At 36.6% G+C, this 22,010-nt stretch overlaps 2 protein-coding genes across 2 annotated transcripts in view; one reads left to right on the plus strand and one right to left on the minus strand.

Moving 5' to 3' along the window:
• Positions 1-638, minus strand: part of LGI1 (leucine rich glioma inactivated 1) — a 29,513-nt gene extending 28,875 nt beyond the window's left edge. The window contains exon 1 of the mRNA XM_040070845.2: positions 493-638. The gene's annotated coding sequence lies outside the window, so the exon portion shown is untranslated. The remainder of the gene's footprint in view (positions 1-492) is intronic.
• LOC120755625 (protein FRA10AC1) lies at positions 19-20,000 on the plus strand. The gene is made up of 14 exons (XM_040070849.2): positions 19-143; positions 4,563-4,639; positions 6,638-6,730; positions 6,814-6,859; positions 7,687-7,763; positions 8,424-8,507; positions 8,995-9,079; positions 12,225-12,270; positions 14,952-15,065; positions 16,046-16,088; positions 16,534-16,658; positions 17,270-17,308; positions 18,638-18,722; positions 19,153-20,000. The coding sequence occupies exons 1-14, from the start codon at positions 111-113 to the stop codon at positions 19,193-19,195; spliced, it is 990 nt and encodes a 329-aa protein (XP_039926783.1). The 5' UTR covers positions 19-110; the 3' UTR covers positions 19,196-20,000.
• The last annotated feature ends 2,010 nt before the right edge of the window (positions 20,001-22,010 follow it).

The following is a 22,010-nucleotide window of genomic DNA, read 5'->3' on the forward strand; positions in this document are numbered from 1 at the left end:
CCCGCGGTGCGGCCCTGCTCCGCCTCTGCCCCGCTTTCCGGGAGGGGCCCGCACAGCAGCGCCGGGGCCGGGAGCGGGGCCGGGCGACCGAGGAGGGCCTCGCCGCGGCCATGGAGCCCAACCAGCTGCGCCTTTCCGCGGCCGTGAGTGGGGCGGGCGGGGAGGGATGGAGGGGGCCCGGCAGAGGCGGGCGGGGACGGGCCCGGCGGAGGCCGCGGCCTCCATGGCGGAGGGGCCCGGCCGTGCCCGTGGGGGAAGGGCCGAGCCGCCGTCCCCGGGCGGCGGGCGGGCAGCCGGGGGCCGTGCCTGTGCCCCGCTCCGGCGGCGGAGGAAGGGTCGGGTGGGCAGGGACAGCGCTGCGCCACTTGCGGGAAAGCAAGCGAGAAAGAACGGCTTCGGAAGCTGCGTCCGACCCACGCGGCCCGGTGTTCGGTTTCTCCGTGGAGCTCCACAAAGCTTCGATCCTCGATGTCATTGTCTGCTGTCACCTACCTTTTACTCGAACTTGTTCTTTCATAGCTGTAATAAAGGGGCAGTATCTTGCGAATGCTTTTTCTCTTTGTTAGGGCCGTTCACTGTACAGTATATGCAGGCAGTCCTTGTAATAGGTTTTACTAGGAAGAATAGATTTGAAGCTAGTTTTACTAGGAAGAATAGATTTGAAACTAGTTTCACTACTATCAGTTTTTTTTCCCCAAGTCGCAGTGGCAAAGCTTCATGGACAGCGTCAGGGTGGGAAGAGCACGTTGCAGTGAAGCATTCTGACCTTCCACACAGTATCCTTTATCCATCAAGGATGGCTTCTCAAGTTCTCTTATAGATTCAGTGTGTCCTTCAGACCCTCCCCGAATAGTTTGTACTAAAACGAGCACTCGGATCTGCTCTGGGCCACTTGTGGGCTGTGAGCAGACACGGCCGCAGGTCTGCGTGCTGGGCAGAAAAAGGGAAGGACGGGAGCAATGCTTAGGAGGGCAAGACTGGGCCCGAGGTCAGGAGCCACCAGTTGGGAATATTCTATAGGATTGTTTGGCCTTTTTTTCTTCTTTTTGAAAGTTGTTTCGTGTTCAGTCGCATGTTGTGGTTGGGAGTCAACACGAACTGCGATGTGTCCATTTCACGAGTGTGTGTTCTCCCCATTGAAGAGGCTTAAAGGAGGTGCCTTCTCTGGATGCAAATACCTGCTGTAAATGCAGTACTGGGCAGTTTGCAGTGTCCTGTATTGACATCAAGTGTTGGTATCTCAGTCGGACATCGGTTGTGTACAACGTTCATGCATTTACTATGTTTTTTGTGTGTTTTAGGAGCTGAGAGTTTAGTGGGCCCTGTTCTGTCTCCACTTGTTTCATTATTAAATAATCAAAGATGTTTGGTTTACTTAAATGTGAGCTAAATGTACCCCAAAGCATATTTGTGCTTATTTTAATTTTGTGGTTTCAGTTAGTTTTATTGTTTGGGAATAAAAATTTCAAAGTTGGTGCAGCAAAATACACTCTACCATTTAAGTTACATAGCTTTCAGGTTTGTGTTTTGATAAAACACTTGGTATTTGTATTAATAATTTACTAGAATCATTCTGAGTCTGACAATTTCCATCAAAGCAAATTTTATATTTAAGGATGTATTAAATAGTGAAAGTAGTTACTCTAAATTTTGTTGATGATTATGCATGGCCATGTCTACATCTGCTAGACTGGGCACAAAGCTTTGGTATCTGCTCCTCTATTTCTACAGTTAAATATTAAACATATTTTCCTTATCTGGGACTTTTGTCTGGCTTTTTTCTTTCTTTCTTTTTTATTTTCTTTTGGTGGGTTTTGTTTGTTTGTTTGTTTGTTTTTGTGCAGAAGGGGAGAAATCTGTTATAAAATTTTGCAGTATTAAGTAGATGTCTGTTTACATTGTCCTACTGAAATGGCAAGATTCATTTATGAATGAGGTTCCTTGATGGAATTCGTGAAATGAACTAGGTGTGTTTTACCAAAAGTCAGGTCATCTTGGAATCATCCCAAGGTGTCAGGTTCAGTCCCAGTCTCTGCAAGATTGGTCCAGCTCTGCTGGAGCTGCTGCTGTCAAACCCAGCGCCAATGCAGTACCTGTCGGTCCTGCTGTTACCTTCAACAGAGGAGTGATCCAGAAGTGTCATGTCAGTCATGGGTTGTTCTTTTCCACCCTGAATTTATCTGTGAGCTATTGGAGTGATTCAGAGGAATATCTGAAGCTGTGAAGAGCTTTCCTGTTGGAAGAGCAGCCTAGTCCTTAGCCAAACCTGCCCCTCAGGTATTCTCAGTCAGCTTTACAAAAGGCATTCATTAACTTCTGAGAGCTCTACAGTATGACTCTGTTGGAGCAGCTTTTCTGCATCTTTTTTTTCTATTATTTGAATCATTCCTGGAATGATTCAGATTGAGAGCTAATTAGTGAGGATGGCCATTTCTTTCCTGGGGTGCATCATCCAAGGGCAACTGCTTTGTGAAAATCTCCTTTCATTTGCACTTTCCTTTCCTTGCCTCTTTCAGTACTTCATCTCTCTTCCATGCTCATGGTGTTGTCTGGGACTTTCTTCCATTTTGAGTATGAAGGAAGCTCTCGATGTTAATTTGGGAAGCTTTACTAATGCCATTTAGAATATTCCCAGATTAGCATGATAATTTTTAAATTTAGAGGCCAAGTATAAATATATTTGCTGCTTACTCATGGAGTGCTCAGACTTTTCTAAAGGCCATATAAACTTCATTAACAAAAGTAGTGACAGGCTGGCTACTAAAACCACTTAGCTATGAGACTACATCGTTGCTGCTTTTTTGCCAGTGCATGAGGATCGTTTACAGCAGACATCTGCTACACTTGTTTATTTGGTTTGGGGTTCTGTTTGTTTTGTTTGGGGGGGTTTGCTTTTTGGTTTGTGTCTGTTTTGTTTGGTAATGGACAATTTTTTTGTCCCTTGGGAAATAGAAAACAGTTCAGAAAAAGTTTTTATTTAGCTTTTGTTGAAATATATATGTGTAGAAGAGTTAGTTATGTGTTCTTCAGAAGCATCCAGAAGAGTGGGAGGAACATTACAGTATTTGTTTATCATCAATAATAATGATAATAATAGTAGTAAAGAATTTTTTAAAATCTTAAAAAGAGTTCTTCACTGTCAGTTTGAGAACATGCTTTGAGAACAGTTTGAGAACAATGCTTTACATACTGTGCACAATACAAACCAGTTATTGGTGTCAGTAGAGGATACAGCTGACTCTTCAGCATGGCATTTCTGCAAGGCATTTGCATCAAGAGAAGGTACCTCATCAAAATCATCCTGAGGAGTTGTGTCTTTTTTTCAGATTTTGTTTTTCTCAGCTTTTTGGCTGAGGAGGAATATAACAACTGTAGGTAGTGTAAGAATCAGCTGAATCAAACACGCTTGTTTTCTAACCCCATGTCTTTTCTTATCCAGTCTCACATACCAAGACGCTTTGGTAGTGTGTGTGGAATCTTTCCACATGCAGCTATATTAATAACCATCCCTCTTGTTTTTACCTCAGTTGTGTAAAAGCTGGTTTGGAGTCGATGCTGGTTTACACAACTGGTGGCCAGCCCTGCTCTGGCTGCGCTCTCCCTGTGTTGCCCCTTCAGCTGGCTGGTGTAGGTTGTGGGGGCTCAGGACAAACTGTAAGGAAACTTATCTGGGTTAAAATAATCTTTTTTTGCATTCCTTTGTAACTTGGGTGGGTTTGATCTGGTTTATGTGTACTTTCACAACTGTAACTGGAAGAAAGGTACCAGGGTAGGAATGAGGGAGAGGAGATGGGTTCTGCTTAAGCCATTGCATCTCCTGAAGGAATAGAACATGGAACTGTGCCTTGAAAAATGGAGGTGGTAGATCTGGGCATCAGTCAGTGTTTGGTCATTTGAAAGCGTTACAATATGGATTTTTTTGTTTTCTTATATGTATTAATTTGACATTGTAGTCCCAAAGTGTGTGGAAAAGGTTTCATTTTTTAGTAGGAATGTTGTGCTGATGAGGCGATTCATTTTTGCAAGCATATTGTTGTTTTGTACTTTCGTTAATATTTCAATCAGATTTCCAGCTTCCAGTATAAGATCCAATGATCTAAAATGCTGTATCACAGCCCAAAAAATTTTATTGCCATTATCCTGCATTTATAATGTTGGGGTATCACTTTCTGTCCTCCAGCTCCCTGGAGGACTAGCTCCTGGGGAAGATACTCAACTTTGCCTTACATAAGGAACATTGTTTAGAAAATAAAAACCCAAGGAATTTATCATACTTTTAGTTTCCTATATATATGTGAAGATTAAATATGAGGACTTACGCTTATAAATTATTTAAAAAGTGATCTATTTTACAAAGTGATCTTTCTTTGTCCTGTATTACCCGGAGTATACTCTGCATTGTCTGTGGAATTTTGTTTGGCTTAGACATGTGAGAATTTGCACTTGTTTGCTTGCTCTCTGTCTTTCTGTCTTCTATTTATGCATGATGGACAGTACTGATTTGTAATTATGCTCTATCCATATTACATTAGTAGATATATTGACTGGTCTATTATTTTCAGGCACGTGGCCATGGAGGCTATGACTCTGATTTTAGTGATGAGGAGAGTGGAGAGAAGTCTCTGCAAAAGACTAAAAGGTAATGTACAGAATTAACACTTTACATTATGTATTTTCTACAAATGGCCTCTTAGTGTGCATAGAAGATGATGCTGGTGCATGTAAGGTCTGGTGTTGAAATGGGTTTTGAAAAAATCAGTCTCTTTGATTTCTGCATCTCCTCATCTCAAGCTTGCCAAAGCTTGTCATCTCCTAGGGACAGCTGATAAAGATCTGTTCTGCCATCTCCATCTGGTGTATATTTGCCCCTCAGTTCTTGGAGCAGAGTGTTTTGTTTTTCCAAGCATTAGTATCCACTGCTGGGTTTTGGCAGCGCTGTTTGCTGCGCTGTGATCCATCAGGACAAATGGAAGTGCTAGGAGAGCAAGGCAAAAAAGGCCAAGTGGTAGCAGGCTTTGTAGATATAAAACACAAAGAGCTCTGAAGTGAAGAAGAACTGATGCTGCTTCTTTATTATTTAATTTGGGGAGAGACCTGGGAATTGGTAAATTGTGTTGTGATCAATCCTTGATACGTACCTGCACATCTCTTATTTGAGATGACCTTGGCCAATACTTTCAGTGGTTTGCACAGTTTCAGTGACCTGGAATTTTGTAGTCTGATCTGACTGTATTGTAAATATTTTTATTTAATTATGTATTTATTTTGCTTTTTTACTGTAGTTCCTTGACACTTTCTGCACCATACTGAACATTTGGCCTACATTTTGCATATACTTTTCTTACTTTTTCCTGTCTCTCCCTTGCTCTTTTATTGGTCTTTATTTCAGAAGGCTTTCTGGAAACTTTCCTAGGACTCTTGCATATTTTTCCTCTATAGAAGAATTGAAAGAATGGATTTTGTAGTGTCTGATTGCATTCTGGAAAAAAAAAATCATATTTTAAACTTTGGAATAATAGCAGGCACTGTGCCATTTAGTTTATTTTATAAATATAGCTGTTCTCCATTAAAATAGTGACTGGTTTTGTTCAGATTTCATTTTCTTTAGATGCCATTGCATATTCTACCATTCCACTTTCTAGGTGGAATATTAACTAACTATCAGGAGCCTTTCAAAAATGCCATCATTATCTTTCTTCTGGCACACCACTGCTGATTTCCCAGTAGGGCTCTTATGTTAAAGTTCCTTTTCTTGCTCTATTATAGTATTTATTTCCACTTTAAGGAAAATAGTAGTCTTAAATTCTCTCCAAATTGCTGGTTTATAGATCCTTCTTATGAGAATTTTGTGCTTACAGATCCTTTTGAGTAAATGATGCCTTAAGTTTTGAGAGTCCTATATTCCATCGCTAGAAACAAATTCCCTAGCTTGCTGTCTTCAGGTTTCAGATTTCCAGCCCTTCTGTGCACTGATAATTATGGGAAAAAAATCTTTTCTTCACTTCAGTTTATGAATGAAATTAATTAAATGTAGCATTTACTAGCTAAAATGTATATATCTAACTTTTTATCACTTTGTTGAACTCTGCAAGTAATTTTAGCTGCCTACTGACAAGTATGGTTCGTTACATGGTGACTGACTTTTAAATTTGTGATTCTGGTGATTGCACTACAAGAGGCCAAGCTGTTTAATGAGGTGTTGAGACACTGGCCTGAAAGGGTGGAATAGGGTTACTGCCAGTCACTCTCTTGCAGTGAATGCACTGTCCTTCCTGTTCCTACTTTGTTGTTTAGCTGAGATTTGTAAAGGACTTTAAATGTCAGAGTGAAACTGAGATTCTTCCAAGTTTTATCATTGTGGTTCTATAGTGACAATATTAATGAAAATAAATTACAAATTGCTTTCTTAAGCAATCGACTTCAAATGCCAGCTGGAAGCAAATGCCTTTCTGGTTTTCTGTAAATGAGGTGAAGTCCAAGCTGATGTTGGTTCTGAAGTTTCATTTTATTCTTGTAGAAAATAGCAATATAATAGAATAGGTTTTGTTACTCAGGATAGTGCAGTGTTTAGCACGTGAGAATTTAATTGCTTATGAAAAGTTCTTGACTAACTTTTCTTCCTTTTCCCCACCTTTAGAACACAGGAAGATGCCCTTCTGATAAAGCCATTCCAAAAACAAAAACAAGGGAGTGTGGTTCATAAACAATTTGCAGCTGAAGAATGTGATAGGTATCTTTTATATATTGCTTTTGTGAGACATTTTACTCTTCATGGAAAGATGATTTTCACTGGAACATGTTTGTTATTAACAGGGAAGAAGCAAGAAAAAGAAGATTTCACTTGATATCGATGGATGCTGTATCCTTCTGTTTCATTTTTCAAGTTTGAAGATGGGGCACAGGTTATGCAAAATACTGGGATTTCTCAGTTATCACATTAGTGACAGTGCAGCACCAGATACTGAGCCATTCTTCAGAGGAGCTTCTTTTTGCTGTTAAGATAAAAGTTAATTGAAAATCTTTTTAAGAAGCCATGTATAAAGTTTTTGCTTTATAAGCGAAGACACTTATTTTCTGAATAAGTAGTTACATATTTTGCTCAAATTATGGTACAAATGTGTTTCAAATTATGTTTCTATTTTGGCCTCACACTGAGGCCAAAGTGTTCTAAGAAGCATTACATGTTTTTCCATGATTTTCATTTCCAAACTGAAACGTACAACTTTTATTTGTATGTTGGTGGTAAAAATGTAACAAATTATTCCATTTTAGTAGCCAGACTGTTTTTATAATACAAAAATACGAACTTGTTTTAAACCAAAACTGCAGTACAGAGAAGCTGTTGTCTAAATCACAGCTGAAAAAATGAACCAAATTTCTGTGTATATGCATACAGTACATCTTTGATAGAGGAAGACAGTTTTATATATGATGAATGAGGTTTTAAAGATGAAATTGCCTTGAATTCCTGTATTTGGAAATTAGCTTCTATGAGAGGTTATTAAGCTCCTAATTAATTCCTTTTTTTTTTTTTTTTTTTTTTTTTTTTTTGAAAATTGCTGAACTGTTTGTGAGAAGAGTAGTCTTTCTTTTAAATATTTAAAAATATTTTGGTTGGGTTTTTTTGGTTTTAAACTGTGGTAAAAGGAAGCAAGTTCTGAAACAATCCTTAATTGCCTTATTCAGTACGAAAGACACAAAAAGTTTGTGCATGACTACATTTTATACTATGGCGGCAAAATAGAGGATTTCCGAAGATCTGGGTGAGAACTGTTTGCAACCTTTCCCCTTCTGACTTCAAAGCTCCCCTGTTATGTAAAGCTGTTAAATATATATTATAGCTTTGGGGGCAGAGATGGATGTGGCTGTATATCAAATTACTAATTATTTTGGTCACAAATGGTAACTACAGTAATTGGAAATACCCAAACACAAAAGTGCCTTGTTTCATTTTGTTTTCGTATTTTTAGATAAGAACTTAACCATGAGCTGAATTATTCTTGTTTTATTATGTAAAAAGGAAGAATGACAGGTGATCATTAATAAAGGGTACATTGAGAAATATCTGTCAGTATCTTCAAAATAACAGTCTGAAATACTTCTGAATGTGCAGAATTGCTATCCATTGTCCAGAATAATAACTTCTTTAGAGCTATCTATAACTGCCTTTTAACATCACTGTCTTCAATAAAGAGTATAAAAAGTCATCACAATTTCAGTGGCCATTTTCCACCAGGAATTTTTTTATTTGGGAACAGGTATGCCAAGGAATACATTTTTGATAGTTTTATTTCATAGAAATGTATTTCTTTGTGCTGTGAGGTAGAGATCAGAACTGTAAAATATTGATGCTTACCAAATTATTATTTGATGGATTTTCATTTTAATGTTACATTGTACTAAAAAAGTGTGTCCTTTTATAGAGCAAATGACAAGACGGATCTTGATGTTATTAGAGAAAACCATAGATTCCTGTGGAATGAAGAAGATGAGGCAGACATGAATTGGTACCTGAAACTATTATTATTATAGGATATGTTATTTTTAGATCACTTGTACTAAATTTGTGGCTTCTCATACTACTTAAGAATTACTGTGCATACTTGGTGATCATTCTTTGATGCATTTGAAAATGAAAGATCATTAGGAGGTCTCTCATATTGAAATATTGCTCAAATGCCAACATGAATTGATGACAGAAAGAACTAATAAATAATAGTGATTCTCTAAGATCCAAATGATTGTTCAAAAACTCTGAAGAAAGCAGAGTTTGAAAAAGCACAGTTTAGTATGTATAGTGGATTTATTTTATATATATTTTTCCAGTTTTATGGAAATTACTCTAGTTTAGTGACTGTGGATCTGTTGCATTTCTAGGTCTACAACTTATGTTCTTTCACTGAAACAATGTGTCTGTCTTGCTAATGCCATTACAATGTAAAGTGAATTATGTTGTCTTCTATATTTAATAAAAAATAATACTTTTCATTTTAGGGAGAAGAGGCTTGCAAAGAAGTATTATGACAAATTGTTCAAAGAATACTGTATAGCAGATCTCAGCAGATACAAAGAGAATAAGGTATCTTTCCTTACTGTAAATCATTTTGGGTTTTGAAGTATAGCCTTTTTAAAAATTGCTTTATGATTGTGGATATGTTGTAAAACCAGAATGCTAGTACCCCTTCCATAGAAAGAGAGTTGTGAGAATTTGTCAAGTTACTTAATAAGCAGCAGTTTGAATCCAAGCATTGTCACTGCCTCAAAAATGTGCTTCTGTGGGAATAGGAACACTTCTGTCAAATGATGTTTTATGAAGAAGTACATTGTGTGTGAAAGGCAGAAAATGCAAAGGGGTTAAAGAAGGAAGGCTGGAGAGCTTGCTAGGAGAGGAGTAGTAGATGAGGCCTGAAAACCCATGGAATGTTACTGTTAAAAAAAAAGTCTAAAAAGAGTTTTGTACTTGAATGCTGGCAGAAACAATTTTGGAAAAGTCTATTCTAAAGCAGCATCTTTTGCTGGTTGTTCTTTTCTGTTTGTGGAAACAGGATTTGTATGTGCCTTGTAAATAAATAGAATTTCTTAAGAGAAGCAGCCCAATTCCAGCACCAGGTTTTCTTCTTAACTGGAACAGCCTTTATTTTTTCTAAGTTTTTGGCTGACTAAGTTCTTAGTCAAAGAGTATACATGAATTTCCTATTGTGATTTTCCAAAGACTGGTGCTGAACTCAGATGTGTCTCGGTGTTTCGAGCGCACAGTAACCCAGCCTATCCAGTTATTTTCAACTACTTGTAGTATTGAAAATTACATTCACTGGTAAATATTTGCAAGGACTGGGCTTAGCTGTATTAGGAAGATGACAGACATCTAAAGACAATTGGGACATTAAAATGCAAAAATTAAAACCAACAAAAACTAAAATGCTGAAGATGCCTTCCCTCCTTTTTTGAGTAAATTGGATTTGATTTTCCTGTAGCTATTTCATATCCCTCAATGTCTGCTCCATCCCCCCATCCCCCCAGCTTATTTCCCTTGAGCATGCTTACAGACTTTTGTTTCTCTCACTACTGTGCCAAGTTTCCATATGTTTGCTGTCTTTTGTGGGAAACTTCTGTTCTGGCCCAGATTTTTGTGTGTGTGTGTTTTGTTGTGTGAACAGTATTTCCCTGTCAGACTTCAACTGTGTCTATCCTAACTTTGAGGTCGCTCTCTGTTCCCATTTAAGCTCCTAAGTCATTACCTGGATATTTGGAATTGCCATGTCAGCATAAGTGCTGCATAATGCAATTTGTAAAATATATATGCTTTCTGTTCTCAAATATGTTCTGATCATATGAAAGTCCTTTCTTAGAAATTCTTAGAAAAATAGAAAAAAATAAGAGATTTTTCTCAGTGACTGATCTGTCCATGCCCATGTTTGGTACAGAAGGATTTCAAAGCAGGCTTTTTACTTGGAAGTCTTAAATAAGCTGCTCATCCCATTTGCACTGATGGAATACAGTCTGTGCTTTCAGATTTTTTCTGCCGTATTTTTTTTTCTGCATTTCCAGAAACTGGAAGCTGGATATCTTTAGCCCCCTGTGCCTTCTATTTTGCAGTGCTGGTGCTGTGAGAGGTAGATAACAGCTTCTCAGCTAGTCGGCCGTTTGCATGCATGATACATATTGCTGCTTCACCTTGATATAAGAAAGAAATTCTTTTATAGTGAGAACATTCAGTTGCTGGAAAACCTCCCCAGTGGCATAGTGGAATCCCCATTGCTGGAGTTTTTCAAATGCAATTGCCCAGGGTGATAGATAATCTCATCTGGGCTCCCTTTCCCGTGGGAGGTTGAAGCTGGTGGTCTGTTGAGGTGCCTTCCAACCTTAGCTGATCTTTGATCTGTGGTTCTATATTGTGCTACTTGGTGTCAAAGCAAAAGTTGGAGGTCCGTTTTCTGTTATGTTTTAAATATATATATTGCACAGATTGAGTCTTGCACATATGTGCTTATCTGTCTTTTCACAGCTGTAATTGTTCTGCTCCTGGCCAAAATCTTCTAGTCAGATAATTTTTCTAAAGGTTTCTGCCTAGAGATTGTAGCTCAGGTCGCTTTAGGAACTTTTCATTTGAAGTAAACCACTGTTTTACAAAGGACTGGATAATGGTAAGGACCAGTTTCATGGGAGCATCTCCTTTGAGAATCTGAAAAATAAGCAGAACTGCCTTCTCAAAGACCAAAGCTCAGAAGAAAACAATAAGAAGCCCCAAGACATAGGCACCCCTGAGGCCACAGGCAGATTCCAGTTGCTGGTCCAAACTGTTTTACTCCCTCACACACACATGCGTGGCTGGGACTCCCCTGCGCTCATCCCTAGAGATTCACAGGTGCTCTCACAGCCAGAGCTGGAGACCCACTCACTCTTCTTGCTCCCAGGCTGCTTCACCTGCTGATGACCAGTCTGTCTTGGTCTTCACTGATGTGTCCTTTTAATCAGAAATGCCAGTGGGAACCTCTGGTGTGAGGCTATGTAGAGACAGTGGAAGAGTGTTCTGACAGCGCTTGTTTGTGCTGGGTCTGTTACTCCTGACATTTTCCCTAGATAAGAATTTTCTAGGTCAAGGTTGTCTTTGAACCTTCAGTGCATCTTGTCTGCAAACTCTGAGGCTGGTAAATGACCGTCTGTATTGTCAGATAGTTCAGTTCTATTGTCAGCTTTGCAGTGCAGCACGGGAGGGTGTTCTGCATTTAAGTTTTACTTTGATATGCACTGGACTGGAAATGTTCCCTTTGTTGTCTTATTTTCCTAGAGAATTTCTTATTTGCTGTCTCCGTACTTTGTTTTGTAGCTTAACAGATTGGAAGTGTCTCCTATTTACTAAGAAATGAGATCTGTTTGACACCTGGTCATTAAATAAAATACATTTTATTATTTTGTTTTTATTTCCAGTTTTCTAGGCCAACTTGTCTTCTACTTGGAAATGTTAGTGTATTTGCTTTTGTAATTGTTTTTCAGCATGGAGGACTTCCTATAAAAATAAAAATATTTGAAGTATTTTATTAAAAAAATACCATGCCTCAGCAGAGGCAGAGAGATATTTTTAATTAAAAGAGAAAAAAATTAAATTTTCTGGATAAGAATTAAATGGATGAGCCATGTGCAGGACATCAGTCAACTGAAATTAGTCTTTACAGTGCTTAATATGTTGACTATTCACAACTCAATTTTGGTTCTAATCTTAACAGTTTGGATTTAGATGGCGACATGAGAAAGAAGTAATTTCAGGAAAAGGTAACGCTGTCTTTCATTTTACATTACATTTCTTCTTGATGCTCCTTTTGCTGCTTTTTGATAGATAAATCATTTTGTTAGATAATAATTGGTGGTACTGGTAAGTTCATCAGATAATAATGTACAATAAATCGACTTGTCTTCCAGCTTTGCTGTTTTATTCCACATAGGTTCAGATTGCACACCGATCTGCACAAATTACAATTAAAAGAGAATATAGTTTATTTTCACTAGGTCAGTTTTGTAATGAACACCACCTTAATGTGTTTGATAATATAGAATTTCATGGGTGGGCTTTTTAGCTGCTTTTTTCCAGTAGTTCTGCTACCTCATTAGCCTTTGATACCTGTAATTGAAGTCTCTCAGTAGTTTTCCTCAGGAAATAATTTATTGATTAACAGTTTCTCCACTGCTGTTCTGCAAAATGTTAACTTTTAATTAAAGTTTCTTGTGTGATACCTATTTTAAGCTAAATTGGTTTTGAAAACTTCAGTGGGAATGATTATCATGTCTCCCAATCCCATCTCTAAATCAGTACCTTAATTCTGGGTGTGAAGTCTTACCAGTGTGTTACTGGGACTTTGTACAGTGGTCCTCGTTCCACGGCTGAGGTGCTTGGGCTTTTTCAACTTGCTGAAGAAGCAAGAAAATCAGGTGAATGAGGTATTGCTGTTCCTGGAGTGGATTCTCATACACATGTGGTTTTCAGAAGTCATGGATGCACATGCCAGAAAATTGCATGGCATTGTACTGCTGATCAGTTTCACTCAATTACAGTTCTTTAAACAGCTGTATTCTGTAAACACCTGTATTGTAATGTATTTCAGAAAGTTAGAAATGCATTTATGATTTTTTTCAAAAAAATAAGTATTTCAGACTAGAAAGCATGAACATTAATGGTGGGGATTTTTAAACTGTAAATAAAGCCTCCAAAGGTAGTTGTAGTCATATGTTGCTTTCATCACAACACATTATATTAATAGATAGTTACATTTGACAAAATTACATGCTTTATTGAATGCTTTAACAAGATAATTAAAATTAAATGAGAAGTAAATTATTATATGTCTTATGGGGGAAAATTATAGCTTTGTAAGTTTAATATGTGGTACTCCATATTTTAAAATGTGGGAAAAAGTGCGGAATTACATATTTCAAGCTTTTTGATGGAACCCCAATGAAAAGCGAACATTAGAATGTAAGAGTGGATAAATCCTCTCTTTCACCACTGGGAGGTGCGAGAACCCAACCCTCTCACGGGTGTGGGACGCGCTCTCCAAGTGCGGTTCCAAACAATCCTTTAAAAAAAGCCGTGGGTCTTTTACACAATTTTTAAATATAAACCAGCCATATCAAATGCTTTATTTAAATGTAACGACACATCAATACCTACCTGTCTGATAATTAGCATTAGCATTGGATGTACTTTTGGTGTGTACTGATGTAGCTGTGTCAGTACAGTGGTGATAAGAACCACTGCCGGTGCGCTGTTACTAAGGTTTGGGGGTGGCAGCGAGGGAATGCAGGAATGGAGTACTCACATTTGGTTGCTTTGCATTTGCTGGCTGTCTTTGCATGGTCACAAAGATAAGTGAAAGAAGAGGTGACACATATTACTAATTGTAAGTGCCAAATTTTGTCTTTGGCTTCTTTTCTTTCTAGTCTTTGCAATAAGTGTTTTGAAAGGAGGTCATATTACAGATTGCTATGACACAGGGTACTGATAGCCATATCTTATATAGGCTTAAACATACTTAATGTATATTAATTTGAAACTTGCTTTTTTATGAGAGTTCTGGGTTTTGGGTTTTTTTATTTCAAATGTGTTCATTGCAAGTGGTGTTTCATTACAGAACTAAAGTATCTGAGGACACTGCCAATCCACTAGTTAGCTGCTTAAGCAGAATTTTCTGAGGTTAATCGTTCACCAACAGTCCTGTTTGTGAGCCTATTAATACACATCCTTTCTGCTGCTCTGCATTCAAATCAGTCTTCTGCAAAGAGAATGCATATATCTTTATTACTCCAATATTGGGACTTCAGTGGTGTAAACAAAATTGATTATGTGCAGATCTGTTTTAAAATCAGTGTTGCTTTCATGTGATAAACCAAAGGAAGCTTTTAAAGCTGACATAGCATTTTCACTAAGTTGATTTCCTTTTCTTAAAAGAAAGGTATTTATGGATAGTCACTAGAAGAAAAATTGTATGTATCAGGTAGACTAGTTATGTATAAAAAATGTGGGCATCTTCATATTGTATAAACGTGATACTTTGAATAGTTTGATGTCATTAAAGATGCATGTCAGAATCACAACTTCTGATCCATCATCCTCTGCTAAGAAAGTAATTATTTAGAGTACAGGATGTAGCCTAGTGACATTCATTTTTTCAGAGTTCACATTAGGCTTATTATTTCATAATGTACACCATCATTCATATATTTCAAAACACAGTTATGATTTTTCTTTTGCAAATAGTCAGTATTGGACAAGTATGATTGATTGCTTTGTTGTTCCCTGTTGTTCCCTTAATCTAGATGTTATTTTTAGATTTGTGGGGTTTTTTATTGGAAAGAAATGGAAAATGAAAAGCAAAAACCGAGCAGAACTGGAAATAACAACCCCATATCTATTCATGTTAATCATTGAAGCACAGTTTGCTGGTTTCGACTCTTTACAGGTCAGTTTTCCTGTGGAAATAAACACTGTGATGAGAAGGAAGGCCTGAAAAGCTGGGAGGTGAATTTTGGTTACGTTGAACATGGTGAAAAGAGGAATGCACTTGTGAAATTGAGTAAGTCAGCCCTTCTTGGATATGTACACTTAAAAGAAGACAAGTATCTTGTACTTTGAATGGTATCAAGTGAGACCCAATGATAATAATATGAGTTCATGACACATGCAGAGTAGGAGATCATTTTGTTGAATTAATCACAGGTGGTAGTATGGTGCTCTTGATTTAGAGAGAACTGCTGTTACCATTATATATGACAAAGTTGTTAAAGATTAAAATGTTATTCTTTATAATTAGCATTCATAGAATTAGAATAATTGGGTATAAGTTGTTTCATATAGAAACTTTTCTAGTTTTAATGGACAATACTGCATTGCAAGGAGAATTTCAGCATTGTCATTGCTCATTCACTTACTTGGCTTAGAAGTCCTTCAGTCTTTGGACCAGACAACTTCTTGCACATCTTCAGCTCTACTGATTTTATTTCCAATATTTGTGTTTTCTTACAAAAGTTCTGTCTTTAAACAATTTTCCATTCTTCCATCTTGACTGGGATTTTCCGATTCAGTATTGAGTACGTGATGATATGTTTATCAGATAATTAAACTTGTTGCAGTTTATACAGTTACTTTGTGTAAAATGACTGAGTAGTGGGGTTTTTTTCCTTTTGTGCACAACACATTCCATGTGGGAGCACTTGGTCTCTGACAAAGCTCTAATAGACTTAACACGCCTTCAGTATAATTGGAGAAGAATTTGATCTGTCCACAAGGATCCATAAATAGAATGTCTGTACATGAGAAGCACTGATATTACTTTAATGAAGACTTGCCAGTGCTGAACTTATGATCATCCTTCACATTTAGTAAAATCTGGGTTTGTACTGGAGATTTTCATCATGTATTTTTTCAGTCCTGACGCAATTGTAACTAGTGTTTTGAAGGAAAAGCTTGAAAGATCTAGTTCTACCTCATTTTGTAGTTTGGTTAATTATCCTTATGAGATTCTTGGCTGCAATGTTCTCATTTTTTCTTTTTCAGGACTATGTCCAGAATGTTCCCACAAACTAAACTTCCATCACCGGTAATGAAATACTTTGAAAATAATAGGGACTGAATTATTGATAAGTTACAATTATGATGAACAGTACACAGGGACAAAACATCAGTGAGGTGATTAGGAACTTCATTCATCCTGAAATAGCATAAATATTCTGGAGTTCTTATAAAGCCACTGACTTGTCACTGTTGAGGGTTAAGATGCTGTGCTAGTGACAGCACAGAACCCCTCAGACTGGAAGAATTCCATCCCTACCACCACAGAAGTTTCGTGAGCTTAATTTCAGCCCAGTGAATATTTTTCTTCTGCTTCTAATAGCATTATTTTTTAACTGAATCATTTTTTTTTCACTTTAACTACTGATAGGTGTCTGAAAAAATGACACATTTGACTGAATTAAATACTTCAGATTTACTGTTGCGTAAAAAGTACATATAATAGAGGAGGTGTACATTCATCTTTTTTAAAGGAGGAAAGAAGTCAAAACATGCAAGAAAAGAGGCAGAGCTGCACAGGACTCTGAAGAGCCAAAAAATAAGAAGACAAAAGTATCCCATTCGGCAAAAAAGAAGTCCAAAAAAAAGACTCGTAAAGGTAAATTTAAACTTTAAAACTTCAGTTCTTAAAATACTCATGTTAGTTGAACCTTAATTTTGCTATAGCTGCATAAATAGAGACATATAATTGTGTATAAATACTTTTAGTTATACATACTGATATGTAACTTTCTTGACTGCAACACAGGTAGTCAAAAAGGTAAATTTCTTAGGTAAAATTTCCTAGATGCAGAAAAGAGATAAATTTCTTATATTTAATATAACAGAGAGGGGCAGCCTTTTAAAAAGTATGCACTGCAAGGGGAAATTTGTGCTAGCATTGGATGTTGCATACTAGAAAGGGTTGTGAAGTATTTAATTCTCTGAGGCTTTGGGGTTGAAAGCCTTTTGGAAATGTTAGATAACCTTTTTACACCAGAGATCTTGGGTTGACATGATTAGGTTCAAATTGATGACCTTTGCACTCATGCAAAAAAAATCTTTTTATTTCAGTGTTTGCTTGCTTTCTTTGAATGTGGTATGTGCATGTATTTGCACATGTTTAGTGTAAGAAATTGTGATAGAAATATCTTTGTAAACAATTTAAGATAACAGATAAAACCAAGAGAACCTTATTGGTTTTTTTTCTATTTTGTTGTTTTTTTACAGATCGGGTTTCTTCAGATGATTCAGATAATTCTGATAAAGGTAAAAGTATTTTAATAACCTTTATGTTTTGGTAATAAGTTGCATAATATCATAGACAGTTGTGATTGATCTTAGTTTATTAGCTGTCTGGTTTAATACTTTATATTATGAGAAAGCTGTCTGAAACAAGTACAAAGGTTTGAATGAATGACTTACATATCTTGCAGAAAAAGTTTAGGGAATTTTAAGGAAGAAATTGTTTAATCAAAAAATTAAAAATGTGGGCGGATAACAGAATGGAAATAACCAGAAAAATGAGATGTCAGGTTGTTCCAAAAAAGAGTAGAGTGCAAAAATAGGTACATTGTTAATAATTTCATGCTGTGTAGTCTGCACTGTGTAAAGATAGTACTTTTCTGATGTAATAACTGCTACATTTTCCTTCAGGGAGTTATACTGATATGTACTCCACTCAAAAAAAAAAAAAAAAAAAAAAAAAAAAAAAAAAAAAAAAAAAAAAACCACCCAAAAAAACCCACCAAAAAACCCCCCTACTTTAAATAAATCCTAGGCTTTAATTAATGTCTTTTCCAACTACCACCTGTAGTACCTCAGAGACCTACTTGTTGCAAGTGGATGCATTCAGTGACTCTGTAGTCACTGCTTGTGTCTCAGTGATTCCAGTCTGCAGTTTCTTTTTTTGTGAAACAGACCCCATCTCCTGGTCATGCCAATTCTTGTTGCAAACTGTCTAAAAGCGGTTGACTGTTTTCACTGATTGCTCTGCTCTGCTTTACATTTTTTGGAAGGTCCTCACCCCCTAGGCTTTCCCAGGTAGATACAGGAAGACCTGAAGCAGTTTTCTTATTATTTGGACCATGCCCAAAGTATTTGTTTTGTCAGGCAGCTTATTGGAAGATTCAAGGGAAGGGGGGGGTGCTTCTGAAATGAGATTCTAATATGCTTGCAATAATATGCAATAATCCATGTTTTCTTAAAATTTCACTGATAAGTCACAAGTGGTAAGAACTATCATTTAAGTAAGGTAATTGATTAATCTAATATCATAAATTGAAACTGTCTTGTAATTCTGTGTTTGCAATTATTTAGCATTAGAAAAAAAAATGCTATGTTGCTGTTATATCAAGATCATTGTTTTGGCATGATTGTTGTTATGTTTGACCAAAACATTGGTGTGTGATACCTAAGAATCTTCTTGATACTACACTAATTAATATTGCAGAACATTTTCATTTTCACTTTGTGCAAAGTGTTCAGTTTATTCTCATGCCTGCAATTAAACGTTGCTTCTAGCAATGTATCATCTAATTAAAAAAAAGATAAATTATTTTTAAATTTATTTAATAAACATTTTAAAATTTTCAACAGATTTAGGTAACAGCAATGCAGAAGATGGTCCTTCAAAAGCTGACTTTTGGAGAGGTCCTTCACGAGAAGCAGATGAAAAATCACGGTTAGTTTGATGTAGTGAACTTGCAGCTATTGAAGCGTACAGGGTCCATTCAGAATTGCAAAGACAGAGTTGTCCTGAGTGTTTCAATGAGTTTTCACACATAAGAGGTTATGTCAAATCTCTTTCCATGCAGTGAACCAAAAAATGTGTTTTTAAAGAGAAGACATCCGCAGCTCTTGAGGAGAACCTTTGTTAAGCCACTACCGCTCCACTGCTGCTTTGCCCCCTACTATACCATTAATTACCTTAGTGGTAGGTCCTAAGAGTCAGCTCACACAGGGACATGTGAAGGGTATTGGAATGTAGTGAGTAAGTCAGAATTATCTATTCCTTCTACAATTCTAAGCAGAAGTTTTTCATACAAAAACTGTCCCCTAGGTACAAATCCAAAGCAGAACTCTCTGACTTTTATTTTTTGTTGTTGTTACAGGGAGGAGGAGTTTAATGAGTATTTTCAAGACTTATTTCTGTAAAACTTGTAATTGATGTAGGCTGATTTTCTTCATGATTTGTCAAGATGGAAGTCTGGAAATCAAGTCATAATTTTCCAGAGACCTCTACCTGCCAGCATACCTTTTCTACAGTCAACTCATATGGACCATTTGGGTGGATTGTCTTTGTAACAGGCTCCAAATCTAAAAACTTTCTGTTTCTTGTAGTAGGCTGCATACTCTTGAAACAAGAAAAACAATTTTTTCAGCTCAGTGCAAAATATATATGGCACCCAAACTTAAACAAACAAGAATATAGTTTATTAACATTACAACAAGGAAGTTCACTGCGTTTATTTTATCCCAAAATTCAGTTGCTGCCAGATTTTTGTAAAGAAACATTTTGTAAAATTGTGTGAGTAGTTTAAAGCCGTACATTTTAATATATTTATATTTTTAATTTATTAAGCAAGAATTAATAGCCTTAAATTTATTGGATACTTAGCCTTCAATAATTGTCTCTGTAAATATTTTCAAATGCTATTGGAGAAGTTCAAATTTTGTCAAATATGTGTTCTACTTGAATTAAGTAAACTATATCTGAAATCTCTCCTACTCCTTTAAAAAGTTCCGTTTATTGTGGCTTTCTTTTAAATTTTAGTTGTAAAGTGATATGTCTTACAAATCCACCTATAAAAATTTGGTTTGATGTGTGGCTCTCTACTGGAGATGTACGTGACTTTTTATGTTATCTGTGCCTTCTGATCTCCTTTCTGTTGATTGAACGTTAATCCTTCTTTCACGTGTAATCCTAAATACACAAATAAAGCATGTATATTGCTTGAGAAACTTACTGGGTTCATTTTCTTCTTTGAGTTGCAACACATCTTTAAACATTCATTCAGTCATGTTTCCAAAGAAATGCGAATAGGTACCATGCCTATATTTTTTTTTGTCTGGTGAAAATTACTGTGGATACAAAGGTCAGACTTTTTAAAGTTAACTTTCCATGTTAATCTGTGGAAGTTAATGTTGTATAAAATATATTTTTGATGAGTACTTCTCACTGTAGGTAGAGAAAGTATTTCTAGTAAGTATTTGACATGGACAATGTAACAGCAGAGATGGTTTTAGTGCATTTATGAACATTTCACATACACTCATATAAAGCAGTTGAGAACTCTATTTACAAGTATTACTTAACATAATTACATTTTAAACATTTTGTACTTACATAATAAATGACAGTACAAGGACATATTTAGGGTGTCCTTGAGTGAGAAATAAACGTATCCTTGCATGAAGGCTTCTTTAGGTAAGAAGGTGGATTTAAAGGTTAATTCTCTGTCATCTTGCGTCTTGCAAGCTTGGCTGAGAGTCAAATCCAATCTGCAGCAATCTGCTTAAACATGTGCACCTTGCCCAGAGGGGTTTTTGTCGACTGTGTTGCTATATTTGTTGCTTCAAGTATTGTATATTAACTATGTGTTCTGATTAACTAGTTTCTCTTTGGGTCTTTAAAATACAGTTATAAAAAGTTACACTATACATATGAAATACATCATTTAGTACAGTTAAAATAAAATTACATTATCAAACAACCTTGAAATGGTTTTCTTTAGTAGCGGCATTTAATACAGAAAATAACATGATACCCAGTTTTACGTCATAACTGTTTGCAAAAAATATTTGGCCTTTCTAAGTTTTGGAGCCTTTGGAGTTTTTTTGTGGATTCCTTTAATTTTGAGTGGTAAGTGTACACAGTATCTCTCTTCATATAGCATTCTTAGAAGGGTTTGTAAAGAGCAAATGGCTCATTCTCCCTTCCATGTGGATGTGGAGGGTCCTTCAGAGGAAAAAAAAATTGTGGGTCTGCTTTGTTTAAAGGGGCAGGAAAAGTGGCAGGATTCAGTCTGAATGTTGAATTTCTCTATTGCGGGAGTTGCATTTGACATCGATCCCCTTAGATTTGAAGCTGGTTCCACTGAATACTCAGGTCTGTGCCAAACAGAGTGGCCATTTGCCTTCCTCCATCTGCAGGAGGAGCTGGCTTCCTGAGTGGAAGGTATGGAGTGGACTTGTTCTGAAGGTTTGGGGAGGAAAATCAATCTTCATGAAGAGCTAATTTACGTGCAGTCTGTCTGCTTGGTTGTAGAAAGACAGGTAATGGCAATTTTGATGTGCTTTACTTCTGCTTTGTTCTCCCTCAGGAGATTAAATTGGTGCCAGTTAATTGGTTTTCAAATACTTTAATTTATCGCATTTTGGAAGAGATGCCCTGGGAATATGTGAGCCTTTTAAAAAGCCCTTTAATGCAGATCCTGCTGTAGATACGCTGGTGTATCTTAGCAAACTTTTACTTGTCTGTAAAGTATGATGTTTGTGGTCTGCTATTTTAGATTTTTACAATGAAAGCTGGTCAGTTTAGGAACTGTGGGAGAGCCATTTGCATACGATCAGAAGGCTATAATGGCTATAATTTACAGGTTTATCATTGGTAATTTTGGAAAAAATACAGTGTGCCATGGGCTTGCTTTTTATAGATAAGAGCTAGGGTATTGTGTTGTGCATTCCTAAAGTGAAAGAAATGTTTTACTCTAGGACTTTATATAGTATTGAAAATAAAGGAAAATGACAGAATTACAGGTTAGGGAAATACACATAATATAAAAATCTAAATATTCAAGTTAAAAATATTGTTTGGACTTTACATCTTAGATTTCATTCAGTAATTTCATATAACATCTGTCAAAATAATTTATATTTTTTCTGGACAGTGTGTAGAAGTTACATATTTTAATAAAAGTACTATATGTAAATTGAGTGACACGAAAAAGTACCTAGAGCACACAGTTAA

The sequence above is a fragment of the Hirundo rustica genome, chromosome 8 (genome assembly GCF_015227805.2).
Source record: "Hirundo rustica isolate bHirRus1 chromosome 8, bHirRus1.pri.v3, whole genome shotgun sequence".
Lineage (NCBI taxonomy): Eukaryota > Metazoa > Chordata > Aves > Passeriformes > Hirundinidae > Hirundo > Hirundo rustica.

Excerpts from the sequence above, each read along its gene's own strand:
- LOC120755625 (XM_040070849.2), top strand. The coding sequence starts at position 111 with ATGGAGCCCAACCAGCTGCGCCTTTCCGCGGCC. Across the intron at positions 9,080-12,224 it reads GCAGATACAAAGAGAATAAG|TTTGGATTTAGATGGCGACA; the intron begins GTATCTTTCCTT and ends TAATCTTAACAG. Across the intron at positions 17,309-18,637 it reads TTCAGATAATTCTGATAAAG|ATTTAGGTAACAGCAATGCA; the intron begins GTAAAAGTATTT and ends AATTTTCAACAG.